This window comes from Dreissena polymorpha, chromosome 4 (genome assembly GCF_020536995.1).
Source record: "Dreissena polymorpha isolate Duluth1 chromosome 4, UMN_Dpol_1.0, whole genome shotgun sequence".
NCBI lineage: Eukaryota > Metazoa > Mollusca > Bivalvia > Myida > Dreissenidae > Dreissena > Dreissena polymorpha.
In genome coordinates, this window is record NC_068358.1 from 68,503,350 (window position 1) to 68,521,064 (window position 17,715).

A 17,715-nucleotide genomic window follows, 5' to 3' on the forward strand; every position below is an offset into this window, starting at 1 on the left:
AAGGTTTTTGTTAAAGTTTTATATTAGAGGTCACAGTGAAGTTGACCTTTGACCTAGTGACCCAAAAAATTGGTAAGGCATGTAGAACTCATCAAGGTGAAACTACATATGAAGTTTAAAAGTTGTAGGTTGAAGCACTTTGATTTTAGAGCCTATGTTAAAGTTTGATATTAGAGGTCACAGTGACCTTGACCTTTGACCCAGTGACCCAAAAATGGGTGTGGCGTGTACAACTCATCAAGGTGCATCTTCATATGAAGTTTCAAAGTTGTAGGTGGAAGCACTTTGATTTTAGAGCCAATGTTAAGGTTTTAGCACGACGCCTATGTATGATAATAGCTCGGGTTTTCTCCGAAAACAGCCTCGCTAGTAAAATGAAGATCCCTTACTTAAATGAAAAATAACACTGAAACTGTGCATATGTTTGTTAGTGAGGCGGTTTACCAACAAAGATTAAGTGTTAGTTATGTACATTTGTAGTTAGCACCCTTCTGAAGGACTGCATCTATGTAACAAGTCAGAACATTGCTTGAATCAGTATAGGCAGATATGGTGGCAGCACGATGAGCAATGTCCGAGGCGACATAGGACTCCAGCAGTCTGGGTAACTGAAAATTGGCGAAACATCTTATATTTTCAACATTAAAATTTTGTGAAAATGTATGCAAAAAGCCTGCAGTTAAGACAATGACTTTTGAGTTTTCAATTAAGTAATATTAAGAAAACTTTCCCATCCAAAAGGCGTATTAAATTTTAATCACAGACTTATTTGAAAACAATCAATAGAATTTGAAATCCCAGTAAAAGGATAAGGAAAATTTACGCACCTTGTGGTGGCAATTTTTTTTAAACAAGTGAAATGTTCTTAAATAACTCTTGGAGAGGGTCACCAAACAATGATTGAGTCAAAGTATTGTGAAATTCAGTCAGTGATTTCAGATAGAAATTCTAAGTGCTCAAAATAGCCATACAAGGAAACCTTTCTACTCCCATGATAACATCAAACACGTTAAATAATTTAGATCAAGGTACATTTGTGTAAATTTATACAATACGATAATTATAAAATCAAGGCAGAGGTTTCAGACAATAATATTTTTTATTTATAGATTTTCTTTTTTAAGTTCTTGTTTGCCAAAGCAATCAAAGTTTAAAAAATGTTTATATGTTTTAAAATCCTTTGTTTAAGGACCATCCCACAAACATATCAACTAAACCTGGTTTTCATCCACCAAGAGGTTGTTTAAGTAAATTGTTGATAAAGAAATTGACAGAAAACGGACAGTAACAGGCCATAAAAGCTCACCCATAAGAACTTCGTACTCATGTGGCATAAAAACTAGCATGTGTCCATTTAACATGGATGACCTCGACTTAGCAGCCCTATCTATAAGGCAACAGTATTTCATACAACACACAGATACATGGAATTTGATGTCATTAGATTTTGCTTCAAACACACTGTCTCACTATGCTTAACATTTCTGCAAAATTATTTGAAAATACTGGATAAAATTATGCACTGGGTGGCTTCAGATCTTATATTTCACATAAGACATTCACATGTGCTATTGACATTAGATATGAATCTGGTTCTTACAGACAAAAAAAAAACTGTTTGACTATGCTCAACTTAACAAAAATACTGTTTGGTACGGCTTTAACTTTTATATTTATCCTTTGACCTCAGTCTGACCTTCACCTTGGACCTTGGGATCTAGTTATTCCACCATGCCAGACAACACCTGGTTATGGACGGGATTATTGGGTTTCAATCTTAAATTTGACAATTGACCATCATGACCTTGACCCTAGGGATATGGTTCGTTCATGTGACACACCTGCTCAGCAGGTTTGACATTTTTTTTCTTTATTATTTGAAAATCCTTCAATACTTTCGAAACTTATTGCCTGAATAAGAATTGAGCATACATACGTGTACCCATGTACAGGGTAAACGCTAAATGAAGCTACATCAATAATGGTCATGTACCCACAGATAGGGCAAATTCTAATTGTGGCCCCCATTATTGATGGCATGTATACCCACAATAAGAATACAGGTAAAGTCTTTATGTAGCCCCCATTATTACTGTTACATATATGCATGGCCACGGTAAAATCTATATGCAGCTGTCTATCATTAATTGTTCGTATACCCGCAGAAAGGGTGATCTCTACATTTTGCACCCATTATTAATTGTATGCATACCCAAAGACAATGTAGCTCTATATGCAGCCCCCATCATTGATGGTATGCATACCCACAGAAAGTGGAAACACTACATACAGCCCCCATCCTTAATGATAGGGGCATGCAAAAATATGATCCAATGAGGCAATTGCAACATTGTATACATGTATTTAGAAGCAAAAAGCTGGTCTTGTACAATACCTTGTATATTGGATGCTTATTTTTTCAAGGCCATAAAACATGTGTTCTTAAACCTCATTCAAACTCTAATTACCTGGCCTAAATCCTGCAAATGTTTTATTCTAGTTTTCTCTTCTTCGATCAACAGCTGTCTGCAAGATGGCAAAAGTCATAATTTAATTAGCAAACAAATCAAGTTTTCCTAAATTCTTAATTGAGATACACATAAAAGATAATAAGAAAGTAAATTTCATTTCCCAAAAGTTTGGTGAAGATTCTATGACAATTATTGCATGACTTTGCATGTTGAAACGCAAATTTTTTCACAATTTTTGTATAAATAAAGGGCAATAACTCTGAATTGCCTGGTGCCTAATTGATTGTTATCTAATTTGGCCTACAAATAAATGCACATTTCTAATAAGTTAGGAGAAAATACGATGAAAACTGTACCACTTTGGGTTAACTTACAGTGTTTTTATTGGAAGGTCAAAGGCAAACTTGCTCTCTGCCATGTATTCATGGACAAGAAGTTTCACTGAGTCATTTGTTTCAAAGCGGAATGTTCTGGTTGTGATGTTTGCACACAAAGGCTTCAGAGTCTCGAGGCGTTTGGAACGTCTCTTCACAGACATTGTGCGGCCTCTAATGGCAGGTACTATGTTTGTAAAAACATCTTCATCCTAGAAAAAAAAGATAATTATTAAACTAACTTTATCACTAAAAGTGACAAATGCCCTTTAAAGATGTCTTTTGATAAAAAACATTACTCACTAGAAACTGTATAATAAGGAACAATTTCATAATATAATTAAAGTATGTTATTATATATTATACATCACTGATTTTGAAAAATGTAATACAATGAGCCACACTCTGGGTTAATTGGGTTTAAAGAATCTCCATGGAGTGTTTCATCTGAGTAGCTTGTGCAGTTCAGGATCTTCATGGAGAGTTTCACCTGAATAGCTTGTGCAGTTCAGGATCTTCATGGAGAGTTTCACCTGAATAGCTTGTGCAGTTCAGGATCTTCATGGAGAGTTTCACCTGAATAGCTTGTGCAGTTCAGAATCTCCATGGAGTTTCACCTGAATAGCTTGTGCAGTTCAGGATCTCCATGGAGAGTTTCACCTGAATAGCTTGTGCAGTTCAGGATCTTCATGGAGAGTTTCACCTGAATAGCTTGTGCAGTTCAGGATCTTCATGGAGAGTTTCACCTGAATAGCTTGTGCAGTTCAGAATCTCCATGGAGTTTCACCTGAATAGCTTGTGCAGTTCAGGATCTCCATGGAGAGTTTCACCTGAATAGCTTGTGCAGTTCAGGATCTGCACGGAGAGTTTCACCTGAATAGCTTGTGCAGTTCAGGATCTCCATGGAGAGTTTCACCTGAATAGCTTGTGCAGTTCAGGATCTCCATGGAGTGTGTCACCTGGATAGCTTGTGCAGTTCAGGATCTCCATGGAGTATTTCACCTGAATAGCTTGTGCAGTTCAGGATGACAGTTGGGGACAACACGTTCAACCTGTATGGAACTTTTTGTTTCAAAGAAGTCTCTTTTGAACAAAAATCTAGCATAGGCAGAATGGGTTGTCCCTGATTTTACTGTGTAGACTTCAAACTTACTTTAATGCAGTTTAGTAAAGCCCAGTTATTCCAGACCACAGGTCATTTGAAGTACTTTTACTTTTGTGTTATAATCTGCCCAAGAAACGTGATTTACAAATGAATGATATGAGCAGTTTGCGCCCCCAAACTTCCTTCAGGGTCATACAAATATTATTAGAAGAAATAAAACAACAAGAGGGCCTGAAAGGCCAAAAGTCGCTCACCTGAGATAACAAGATATAATTGGGACAAATCTTCTGACCAAGTTTCACAAAGATTGGAAAATAAATGTGGCCTCTAGAGTGTGAACAAGGTTTCACTATAGCCATATAAGGAAAAATGCCCCGCACACTGGCAGCTATGTTTTTCAACCCACCGGCATCATTTTTGAACTCAACCAAGATATTATCAGGATGAATCTTCTGACCAAGTTTCATGAAGATCGGACAGTAAATGTGGCCTCTAGAGTGTTAACAAGATTTTACTATAGCCATATAAGGAAAAATGCCCCGCCCCTTGGAAGCCATTTTTTTCAAGCAAACATAATTATTTTCGAACTCATCCAAGATATCATTGAGACCAATCTCCTGACCAAATTTCATGAAGATTGGACAATAAATGTGGCCTCTAGAGTGTTAACAAGGTTTTACTATAGCCAGATGTAGCCATATAAGGAAAAATGCCCGCCCCTTGTGGCCATGTTTTTAAAGAAACCAAAACCATTTTCAAACTCATCCAAGATATCATTGGGACAAATCTTCTGACCAAGTTTCATGATGATCGGGAAAAAAATGTGACCTCTAGAGTGTTAACAAGGTTTAACTATAGCCATATAAGGAAATTAGCCCCGCCCCTGTGGTGGCCATGTTTTTCAACCAACCGGCATCATTTTTGAACTCGTCCAAGATATTATTGGGATGAATCTTCTGACCGAGTTTCATTTAGATCGGACTATAAATGTGGCCTCTAGAGTGTTAACAAGATTTTACTATAGCCTTACATGTATATAGCCATACAAGGAAAAATGCCCCACCCCTTGGCAGCCATGTTATTCAAGCAAACGTAACCATTTTCGAACTCATCCAAGATATCATTAAGACAAATCTTCTGACCAAATTTCATCAAGATTGGACTATAAATGTGGCCTCTAGAGTGTTAACAACATTTTACTATAGCCATATATAGCCATATTAAGAAAAATGCCCCGCCCCTTGGCAGCCATGTTTTTCAAGCAAAGATTTCCATTTTTGAACTCATCAAAGATATAAGTGGGACAAATCTTCTGAGCAAGTTTCATGAAGATCGGAAAATAAATTAGAGTGTTAACAAGGTTTTACTATAGCCATATAAGGAAAAATGCCCCGCTCCCTGGCGGCCATGTTTTTCAACCAACCGGCATCATTTTCGAACTTGTCCAAGATATTATTGGGATGAATCTTCTGACCAAGTTTCATGAAGATCAGACAATAAATGTGGCCTCTAGAGTGTTAACAAGATTTTACTATAGCCATATAAGGAAAAATGCCAAGCCCCTTGGCAGCTATGTTTTTCAAGCAAACATAACCATTTTCGAACTCATTCAAGATATCATTGAAACCAATCTTCTGACCAAATTTCATGAAGATTGGACAATAAATGTGGCCTCTAGATAGTGAACAAGGCAAATGTTGAAGTCACACAACGGACAACGCACGACGGACAAAAGGCGATAACAAAAGCTCACCATGAGCACAATTGTGCTCAGGTGAGCTAATAAAAAATGTATAACGAATATAATTTGCGCGGTCTGGTTAGGAGCTACCCTGTCTGGTATAATAAGACCCAAGGTAACATCATTTACATCATCATGAGATAGGTTGGTTGTGTTCCCATGGGTGTCGTTCAACCAGCTAACTATGCTCAGCATGCCCACTCTGGTTCCATCATTGCCACTGAAACAATTAGAATTCGTGTCCTCAAACTCATGCATTGTAAATGTTGTTTTACATAAGTGAGCCACCTTCTGGGAAAACCCAGTTTACTGCATGTGTGTAAAGGGTGAAAAGTGTCACCTCAGGTTAGCCTTTATGGACTGCTCAGGCTGATCTGGGACAATACTTGACACACATGCAGTAAACCCAGTTCTCATAGAGCGCAGTTCAAACATAGATGCTTTTAAATAAGCCAACAAAATTTAATGCTTTGACTATATAAAGTATGCATAATACTGCATTGCCCAATTTAAAGTCTATATAAAAACTGCTTTGTAGGTAAAAGTAAATTAAAAACAGGCTTCTTTAATGTTTAAAATAAAATAAACAATAGGGCCATAAAGGCTCTGTTATCAAATACAGTTGCCCTGTCTGCTATAAAGTCAATGTAAGGTTTAGAGGTTTCATTAGCAGACAAGGTAGCTCCTGACCAGAATGTGCGAATGCGCAGGCCTTTTTGGAGCTACGCTGGCTGCGTATGACATAATACAAATTTCCACATAAAGTGAGTCATTATTTAACACAAATTCCTAAGAAACAAGCAAATTCATTGAATTGATATCCCCCGCCAATATGCCTCTGGACACAAAGGTGTTATATTTGACACTCAAAAAAGCATTTTTTCAAGATACAAAGGGCCATAACTCCATTATTAACAGATGGTGTACAATGCCATTTGGCGTGCATCATCCTCTACCATATATATACTCATACCAAGTTTCAATGAAATCCGCCAAAGCACATCCAAGATATGGCTCTGGACACAAAAGTGCCGGACGGACGGAAAGACGGACGGATGGACGGACAATGCCAAAACAATATCCCTCCGCCTATGGCAGGGGATAAAAAGTCTTACACAAGGGCTAATTTCAAAGACAAGTCTTCAGTTTGTAGAACGTCATTCAAGGTGAAAATGACCTGCCCAATCTGAGTCATCTGAAGTAGATACATATATGGAAATAAAACATTTGCAATGTATGATACATATAATATACACTTCATATCAACTCTTTTAAAATAATTTCTGTCTTTACAAATGTGCATCAACAAAACATTTTATTTAGCTCTTAACTCTTTGGGCTATAGTCGCCTCATAAACAGATGTTTGTTTCTGAACTCATGCCCCTCACAGAGAATCAAGGAAGTTTCTAGTAAATACCTTTCATAGTACCAATAATCATGCTCACTTGTGCTTAAAATACTAGCTAACAACCATAAAGGTTTAATATGTCAGCTAGTGTGTATACCCACCATTCCTGTCATTCTCTCTTTCACATGGAACACTGTGATCTTAACTCTCATTGTTGGTTCGAGCCCACCTGAATCCCCAAAGCCAATGGTCTTCAAGAAGTGGGGATTGTTGTTATTCTGAAGATAAATACAGCACATGTAGCATATTTTGTTATTAACACATGATTTAAAACAATACATTATATTAAAGGGACCTTTTCACGTTTGGTAAATTGACAACTTGGAAAAAATTGTTTCAGATTCTGTTGTAGTTATGATATTTGCGAGTAAAAATGCTACTGAACATTTACAATGCTTTAAATATCCATTATATACTCATTTGACAATGTAAAAACCTGAAAATTATAAAGAGTTACAAGCACAAAACAGTTCAATAATTTGGAGAGTTCTGTTGCTATCATTATATTTTGTGACATATCAACGATTGCTTATATAACGTATAAAATACACCATTTACTACATGAGTACGGATGGCCAAGCGGGTTAAGTGCTGATCTTTTACTGCAAGGGTCAGTGGTTCAAGCCAAATTTATGTTTACTTTTTTCTTTTTAAAAATTCATTCTTGTTTTTTTTTTTAATGAAGCTACTTAGTTCCAATGTTTACATTTATCGATTTAAAGCAGTTAATGACAAACTTCAATAGAGGCCAAAATCTGTGAAAAGGTCCATTTAAATGCATAACAATTTAACTCCATTTTAGTAACAAATGTTACTCTTGGAATTATAATAGAGATCACATGTTTGGCAACATCTGTAAAATATTTTAATGCCCAAGTGCATGGTACTTGCGCATTAACACATTTTAATGGCATCTGCTAAAGGCCACAACCAAAAAAAGTTCTGACTGAGTTTGATGAAGATTGGAATAAAATATGGCCTCGAGATTGTTAAAATGCTTTCTCTTTTATTTGATCAGGTGACCCATTAAAATGGACCCATAATGACCCAGTTTCACACTCAGCCAAGATATAATTAAAACAACTTGTTCTGACCAAGTTTCATGCAGATGAGTCAATACATGTGGCATCTGTAGTGTTCAAAGCCTGGCTAACATTTTAATTCAAGTCACCTAGTTTTTACCTAAGTAATATAATCTTTGACCCACATGCCCCAGTTTCCAACTTGGTTGAGCTATCATTAGGACAAATATTCTAACCAAGTTTCATGAATATTGTGCAATAAAAATGACCCCTAAAGTGTTCACAAGCACCTGACTTAATTTTGCATAGTGAAAAACTTTTAGACTCCAAATGGTATACATTCAAACTCACCAAATATATCATTTAGACAAATGTTCTGAAATTTGAAATTACTTCATAAAGATTGGGCAATAGCACAGGCTAATCAGGGACATCACTTTGTGCTCTTAAAGAATTTCTCATTAAAAGGTATTCTCTTCAGGGCAAAAATCCAGTTTAGAAGGAAAATGTTGTCCCTGATGAGCCAGTTCCCACTAATCTATGACGACACTACACACATGCATAAAGTCCTGATTGTCCAAAGTAAGGCTGAGTAAGGCTCATAGGAATGTTACGATCTATATAAAGTATGAAGTATATGTATTTATAAAGTATACAGTTCCAAGGACTGAAATTGAAATAAATAACTCGTATACTGTCCCATAAAAATGGAAATAACTATTTCAGGTACTTGCTATAATCCACCCACAAACCCTGCTTTGATGGAGACAGCAAACTTACTTCCACCATTTCTGTATGGTTGTGTTGGAGCCAGTTCTGTTGCTGAGGTGGAATGATGATGTATACAACTGCAAATGGGTTGGGTGGTTGGCCATTACTTTCATTTGGCAATCCTTCAATGGCTGAAAGACCCACATGCGGTACATACTAACCTTACTATCGTTATTGGATGAAACATTTACTTCATCAACGTTTTTCTTAATGAAGCATAAATAAATTGTTCATTTTTTCATTTGTAGGAACAATTTGAATAGGCAAAATCTAATTTAATCAATGCCCATTGAAAAAAGCCAACTGAAATTACAAGTATCTTATGTTTCCCCATTTTGTAACCATGGAGGGTACATACTAAGGGTGCTGCAAATTTGCTGCCATATTCTCCGATAATATATTGCTAATTTACTCAACCAAGTACACATTAATCTTATCAGAAATAAAACAGCATGTCCATCTATACAACAATTGTCATACTTAGACTCATTTCCATGGCTGGGTCATTGGAATCAATGTTGCCTAAAGTCTCAAACTCCATTCCGGTGTCAGCGCGCATCATCTGACTGAACGGGTCCTGCCCAGTGCGCAGCTGGACTTGCTCGCGCAGGCTCAGCAGCTGCATTTTCAGGCATTCATAGCTGGCAGTGTGTAGAGCCTCAATCCAGCCATCTCTCTCTTTTTCTGATGCCGCCAAAAATGTGTAGGTTTCATCATCTCCCTCAAAAACTGTTAAAATATGGAAACTTAATGAGCCATGTTAAGGGAAAACGGTGCTTAATGTATGTCGGCAAGATATCATAGCAAATAAACCTTTGCAATCTGCACAGGCTAATTATGGACGATACTTTCCGCGTTTAAGCAATTTTTCATTTATAGTAAGTCTCTTAAAATCCATTCAAGGCAGAAAGTGGCATCCCTGATAAGCCTGTGTGGACTGCACATGTTAATCTGGAACAATACTTTACGCACTTGCATTAAGCCCCCATTTACTTGCATTAAGCCCCCATTTACTTGCATTAAGCCCCCATTTACTTGCATTAAGCCCCCATTTACTTGCATTAAGCCCCCATTTACTTGCGTTAAGCCCCCTTTTACTTGCATTAAGCCCCCATTTACTTGCATTAAGCCCCCATTTACTTGCATTAAGCCCCCTTTTACTTGCATTAAGCACCCATTTACTTGCATTAAGTCCCCATTTACTTGCATTAAGCCCCATTTTCTCAGAGCGAGGCTCCATTAAATTTGTGTTGCTATCATATTCTGCAAACCTGGCTGTGTAACATGACAGTCAACAGGCACTGAGACTTGACAAAACTTATCAGTTCAGAGCAGGTTGTATTGACAAGTATTCACTTGAGCATTACATGTATAAAGAAAACTAGCCTTTTCCCTGGTGGCAAGACCAGAAACATTGTCATACTCGTTCAAGATTTTAATGAGAACAAAATAATGACATGAGCGAGGTTTCATGAAGATTTGGCAAAAAGACTTGCTGAGTCTTTTAAATGTTTCACAATAGCCATAAAAGGATATCTGACCCACCCCCGATGAATGAGAACAGTCAAGATCATTTGATATCTAGTTAAAAAAATGTTTTGCACATGTTCAAGAAGGTTTGTTGGTTTACTTGGATTTTTCACCATTTTTCAGTAAGTATTTCAGTGCTATCACAGCAGTTAGTTTACCAACTCACTACCCTCTGATGTTTTTTCCAGTGCTCTACCTATTGAGCTGAGCAAGTTTAAGGAAGATTAGGCAAAACATGTGCCTTCCAAAGTGTTAAAAGACAATGCCACTAAGCGGCAGCATCAAAATATGCACACTTTTCTATATCCGTATTTGATTCAATAAATAAATAAAATGCAAAACTTGCCTATGATAAAAGAAGAGTCTGTTGAACTTTGGCTATCTAATTCCACAGTGCATCTCTCTAAAACTAGGACACCTTGTGGCTCTTGTTTCTGCGGAAAAATTAAAAATCATACACTAACGAAATATGTCATACCTTAAATTAGTGTTGTCTTTGTCTGCCCTTATAAAAACCTCAGAGATTTTTTTTTTTTATTCATTAACAAAATATAAAGAGGATACTTGTTGGATTTGGTGGAATATCCATTTTAATTCACAAGTGATCATTAAAAAAAAAGAAGATATTATACCATATGTCAAGGGATATGCACCCATCCATAAACAAACTTTATTTGGTCGGATATATCAATTCAACGAATATGCTTGTTTACCTTAGTGATCAAGAACAAGTTTCAAACTCAGCAGAGATTTAATTGAGACAAATATTCTGACCAAGTTAAATGAAAATCGGGAAATACATTTGGAAACAAGGGCTGTTTGTAAATCATGCATGCCCCCCCCCATATGGACTGTCAGTTGTAGTGGCAGCCATTGTGTGAATACATTTTTTGTCACTGTGACCTTGACCTTTGACCTAGTGACCTGAAAATCAATAGGGGTCATCTGCCAGTCATGATCAATGTACCTATGAAGTTTCATGATCCTAGGCCTAATTATTCTTGAGTTATCATCAAGAAATCATTTTACTGTTTTGAGTCACTCATGGTTCAAACAGAAATCTCAAACCTAAATTCAAGCACTTTTTAAGGTCTTTTCAAGGCCAAATTTTCATTTTCAAGGCCGAGAACCGTATGTTAGTTTCCTTTAACAAATGCATTTTAAAGCCAGGTTAACACAGTAAATATCATTTATTTGCTCAAACACATTAAACTTATTCCACAATAACTCTTACATATTATTTAAAGTTATATGATTGAAAGTTTTGAAATGTTCAGCTAGCCCAAAAACGGCCACATATGCTGTTTTGCGGTCTCCGCAAGAAAATTGTTTCGCTATGGTACTGTCATGGAAAATAACCTGAAATAACTTTGTAATGTATTTATTGGAATTAAAGGATTGATGTGTGCAACCGGTATGCACTACCCACAATACTTCCGCTTTCAACATATCATTTTTGTAACGAATTTGTCTATGGATGTCTGCGAGTTTGATACTGCTGCTGATGGTTGCGAGGTCCTGGAATTAGAATATCTTATATATGCACACTCTCTGTAGCTGTGCCTTCCTGGTTCGACACAGATGGGCTGTTGCTGTCTATGTCTGTTTTAGATTTAACAGATTAAACAATAGTCCCTTCCTGTTTAAAAAAAAACACATTGCAGAAATCCTGTTTGCTTCTCAATTTAATGTTTTCTTTGTGGGTTTCCCCTTTCTCGTCGCTTTTCAAAGAGCTTTCCTCCATCCCCCGACATCAATGGTCTTCATACAGACCCGACAATGTGCTTTTCGAATGTCATTTGTTTTCTGTATCCAGGAATATTCAGTTAACCACCCTGGTTTGTAACGACGCTTCCCCATCGCTGCGTTTTCACTCGCGAAAATTGATCACAGTGGAGAACCTTTGACGTAGTACACATAATATGTGACGTATACACATATCGTTTCGTACTTAATAGTGTACAAAACATTTATTTCGTACTCAACTTTTTGCGCTAAGAAATTTATGATCAATTTTCGTAATATTTCCTTTAAGAACGATTTAAGTTTATAGTTAAAGCGATGATAAAAGTAATTTTGAGCAAAAATACACATTTTCAAGGCTTTTTTTACATGAAATAAGCACTTTTCAAGCACTTTTCCAAGGCCAACCTTTGTTCAAGGGCTTTTTAAGCCTAGGACTCGTTTTCAAGCACTTTTCAAGCCCTGTGCGAACCCTGGTCACTGTGACTTTGACCTAGTGACCTAAAAATTAATAGGGGTCATCTGCCAGTCATGATCAATGTACCTAAGAAGTTTCATGATCCTAGGTGTAAGCATTCTTGAGTTATCATCCGGAAACCATTGTGACCTTGACCTTTGACCTAGTGACCTGAAAATCTATAGGGGTCATCTGCCAGTCATGATCAATGTTCCTATGAAGTTTCATGATCCTAGGTGTAAGCATTCTTGAGTTATCATCCGGAAACCATTTTACTGTTTCAAGTCGCTGTGACCTTGACCTTTGACCTATTGACCTGAAGATCACTAGGGGTCATTTGCCAGTCATGATCAATGTACCTATGAAGTTTCATGATCCTAGGCGTAAGCATTCTTGAGTTATCATCCGGAAACCATGTTACTATTTTGAGTCACTGTGACCTTAACCTTTGACCTAGTGACCTGAAAATCAATAGGGGTCATCTGCCAGTCGTGATCAATGTTCCTATGAAGTTTCATGATCCTAGGCCTAAGCATTCTTGAGTTATCATCCGGAAACCATCTGGTGGACAGACGGACGGACCGACATGTGCAAAACAATATACCCCCTCTTCTTCGAAGGGGGGCATAACAAAAGTGTTCACAAACTTTTTTAATTTTACCCAGTGGCATAGTAATCCCCAACATGACACTGGTTTAATCTTCATGATAACATTTTTGGATAAAGGTTATTTTTCTTTCACTTGACTTATAGACCAAGTTTTGATGCTTCATTATCCAATTTGAAACTGGGCTGTTCATCAGAATAAATACTCTGACCTAACATTCTGAAAATTGGGCAATAAATGTGACCTCTAGTGTTCATAAGCTTTTTTCATTTACCAAGTGATTAAGGTTTGGACCCCATGTGGCAGAGTTTTGTACAAGGTCTGAATGTTATTGGGACAAATGTTCTTAACAAAATACATAATGAGTGGACAATAAATTTAGCCTCTAGTGTGTTCAAAAGCTTTGTCTTTAATTTGATCTGGTTACCTAGTTTTACACAACATTTGCCTGATATTTCTTTTTTGGAATGGTATTTTCTGACCAAGTTTCATCCATGCTGGGAAATCAATGTAGCCTGCAGTAAAGTCACAAGGTAAATGTTTACGGCACATGACAAACGACGGACAAAAGGAGATCACAAAAGCTCACTATGAGCGCATTGTGCATAGGTGAACACATACTTACATTGATGCTTTCCTTTGATTTGAAGTAGAAGAGAAGATTACCTCGCAGCCTGAAGAATCGTTCGACAAAAGCTGAAAATTTTAATACAATCATTGTGTTTTCAAATGATTAACATTTCAGCCAGGTTCTACATTTCAAACTAGATCTGTCATCTTGTGCCTGAAATAACCCTTGCATGCAAATTTGTCAGAGGGCATTGGAAGTTTAATCTTAAGAACTTTCTAACACTGCAAGCTTTCTTCCAATGAAGTTTGATCTTGATACCTAATATTATACATTGTCAAGATATACTCTTTCATCTGTTATTACAATATACACATGCTTTGTTATCTATTCACACTAGAAGATGATATATTCCTTTTTTTATAAATATTTTTTTATGTTTTTTTCAACACACAAGTACATTTAATTGTAAAATTTACAAGATACTTCACTAACGTATATGCTTTGTCTGAAGTTGACTACTATTATATACTGTAAACGTACAGAAATTCGTCGGTATGAAATTTCGTGGTTTAATTAAAAACAACTAATTCGTTGACACGTAATTTCGTGGATTTCAAATTTTCGGGGAAGATTGACAGTCATAATAATTAAACTTTTCTTAAAACAACCAGAGTAATAACGAAGAATAATCTGCTAATCTTTGTTGACAGCAAGGCTTGAGGTTTATGTGCACTGAAGCATGAAAGTGTTGCCGATAATTGTTGACAAGAGCGAATAAGCGACGATCTTGTGGGTCCCAGCTCGCTAATTGCTATCAATGTTGTTTTGACAATATTTGCAATTCTCTGCTCAATCGGTCCCCTAGTAGTAACAATTGAGTAATAAGGTCCCCAAAATACACGTGTGAAAACAGTTATGTCTCTTTTAACTTTAATTGGCACTAATTGACATATGTGATAAATCTGCAAACTGTTAATTTGACGACGTCACGTAAAAGAGAACAATCGTTGATGTACAGTTTAAAATCCGTGCTTTATTTAAAGTAACATAGTAATTACTACTCAAAATCAAAGAAAATTGCGTACAATTGTGCGTAAAATAAACTTAAACAATTAAAAATCAGTGTTCCTTATGGCAATCGCCAAAATTTCAACGCCAGATGTGGTCTGGTAAAATAGATGTTTGTAGATACAAAATGCTCGTTTTTATTATTGTTTTGCATCATCTATTTATACGACACATGACCACTACCATGGTGTTTGTGTGTCGTATGAAAAGATATATTTGCGGGAATTAATTGTGGCCACAAATAAATAACAAGAGCACCGCCTTGCGGGTGCAGACCGCTCATCTATTTTCTTTTTAAAGGTGAAGGGACTCTCATTTTCAATCACAAAGGAGGGAGGGGTGGAGTGAAGAGGGGTGCATTGTGTGGGGGTGTGGACATTTATTACATTATCTTCCAAAAATGCGAAAAAAAAGAAAAAAAAATCGGGGGTGGCGGGGGGTGGGGGGTGGGGGGGGTGGGGGGGGGTGGGGGTGGGGATTCTTGGGTGCGATGGTTGGACGGTATTTCAAACATAAAATAATAAAAATAAATATTTGTGTTTTTAACCGTTTAACAAAAAAAATTGGGGGGGGGGTGAGGTGGGGGGGTATAGTGTGAGGGTGTGGTGGTAATTTGTGAGATGATCTTAAAAAAAAAAAAAAAAAATTTAGGGGGGGGGGGGGGGGGTTTCGGATGGGGGGTGGGGGGGAGGGGGGGGTGGTTTGGGTGGAGTCTATCGTGGTATGTCAGGTAAGAGTAGTTTTGTCAAAGTATCAATCAAATCTAATCATAAATAAAGAAGTTATGGCAATTTTAGCAAAATTTAATAATTTGACCTTGAGAGTCAAGGTCATTCAAAGGTCAAGGTAAAATTCAACTTGCCAGGTACAGTAACCTCATGATAGCATGAAAGTATTTGAAGTTTGAAAGCAAAAGCCTTGATACTTAAGAAGTAAAGTGGATCGAAACACAAAATTTAACCATATATTCAAAGTTACTAAGTCAAAAAAGGGCCATAATTCCGTAAAAATGACATCCAGAGTTATGCAACTTGTCCTTTTACTGTACCCTTATGATAGTTTGCGAGTGTTCCAAGTATGAACGCAATATCTATGATACTTTAGGGGTAAAGTGGACCAAAACACAAAACTTAACCAAACTTTCAATTTTCTAAGTATAAAGGGCCCATAATTCCGTCCAAATGCCAGTCAGAGTTACATAACTTTGCCTGCACAGTCCCCTTACGATAGTTAATAAGTGTTGCAAGTATGAAAGCAATAGCTTTGATACTGTAGGAATAAAGTGGACCTAAACACAAAACATAACCAAATTTTCAATTTTCTAAGTATAAAAAGGGCACATAATTCTGTCAAAATGCCAGTCAGAGTTACATTACTTTGCCTGCACAGTCCCCTTATGATAGTTAGTTACTTAAGGAATAAAATGGACGTAAACACAAAACTTAACCAAAATTTTTCAATTTTCTAAGTATAAAAAGGGCACATTATTCTGTCAAAATGCACGCCAGAGTTATCTAACTTTGCCTGCCCAGTCCCCTCATGATAGTAAGTAAGTGTACCAAGTTTCAATGCAATAGCATTGATACTTTCTGAAAAAAGTGGACCTAAACGCAAAACTTAACCAAAATTTTCAATTTTCTAAGTATAAAAAGGGCACATAATTCAGTCAAAATGCACGCCAGAGTTATCTAACTTTGCCTGCCCAGTCCCCTCATGATAGTTAGTAAGTGTACCAAGTTTGAATGCAATAGCATTGATACTTTCTGAGAAAAGTGGACCTAAACGCAAAACTTAACCGGACGCCGACGCCGAGGTGATGACAATAGCTCATAATTTTTTTTCCAAAATTAGATGAGCGTAAAACGAGCATTTTGTATATACAATAATCTATGTAATCATACCACATCTATTTTGGCTATTGCTACAAGGAACACTGATTGTTAAGTTGTGTTAACTTTATTTTAAGAAATACTTAACGAAATTTTCGTAGATTTTGAGCGTTATAGAGACTTTATAAAGTATTATTAACCAAACACTTGTCAAGAAAACAACATATTGTATTACCTAGCATATCTCAATCAAATATCTCAGATAACCGAAAACAATAGAGAATGTCGGAAATGACATTCCGAAAGGACCGATTTCGGATTAAAAATGTAACAAGGGACAAAATTGTCACAAAACCAGGTTTTCATTGTGAAAAAAAAATCTGATAAAGGGAGAAAACTCAAACTGAACTTTTGAAATGAACAAACAAAATTAACCCCCTTTGTAAGTTTGTTTTTAAAAAAAATCTATTTTTAGTCGTGGCGACCTTGACATTGGAGATATTGACGTGATTCTTTCGTGCGACACACCGTCCCATGATGGTGAACAAATGTGCCAAATGATTTTAAAATCTCACAATGAATGACATAGTTATGGCCAGGACAAGCTCATTTATGGCCATTTTTTACCTTTGAACTCAAAGTGTGACCTTGACCTTGGAGATATCGACGTAATTATTTCGCGCGACACACCGTCCAATGATGGTGAACAAATGTGCCAAATGATTTTAAAATCTGACAATGAACGACATAGTTATGGCTCGGACAAGCTCATTTATGGCCATTTTTGACCTTTGAACTCAAAGTGTGACCTTGACCTTGGAGATATCGACGTAATTATTTCGCGCGACACACCGTCCAATGATGGTGAACAAATGTGCCAAATGATTTTAAAATCTGACAATGAACGACATAGTTATGGCCCGGACAAGCTTGTTCCGCCCGCCCGAAAGTTGCAGCCAGCCAGCCAGCCAGCCAGCCCGCCAGCCAGCCTGCCCGCATTCGCCAATCTAATAACCA

At 36.9% G+C, this 17,715-nt stretch overlaps 1 protein-coding gene across 1 annotated transcript in view; it reads right to left on the reverse strand.

Moving 5' to 3' along the window:
- Positions 1–17,715, reverse strand: part of LOC127878185 (inositol polyphosphate-4-phosphatase type I A-like) — a 42,288-nt gene that overhangs the window by 20,668 nt on the left and 3,905 nt on the right. Inside the window, 10 exon segments of the mRNA XM_052424675.1 lie at positions 473–608; positions 2,469–2,526; positions 2,846–3,057; positions 5,821–5,911; positions 6,807–6,886; positions 7,202–7,318; positions 8,903–9,024; positions 9,374–9,622; positions 10,770–10,857; positions 13,856–13,926. Of these exon segments, the coding sequence (XP_052280635.1) occupies positions 473–608; positions 2,469–2,526; positions 2,846–3,057; positions 5,821–5,911; positions 6,807–6,886; positions 7,202–7,318; positions 8,903–9,024; positions 9,374–9,622; positions 10,770–10,857; positions 13,856–13,926 (1,224 nt within the window).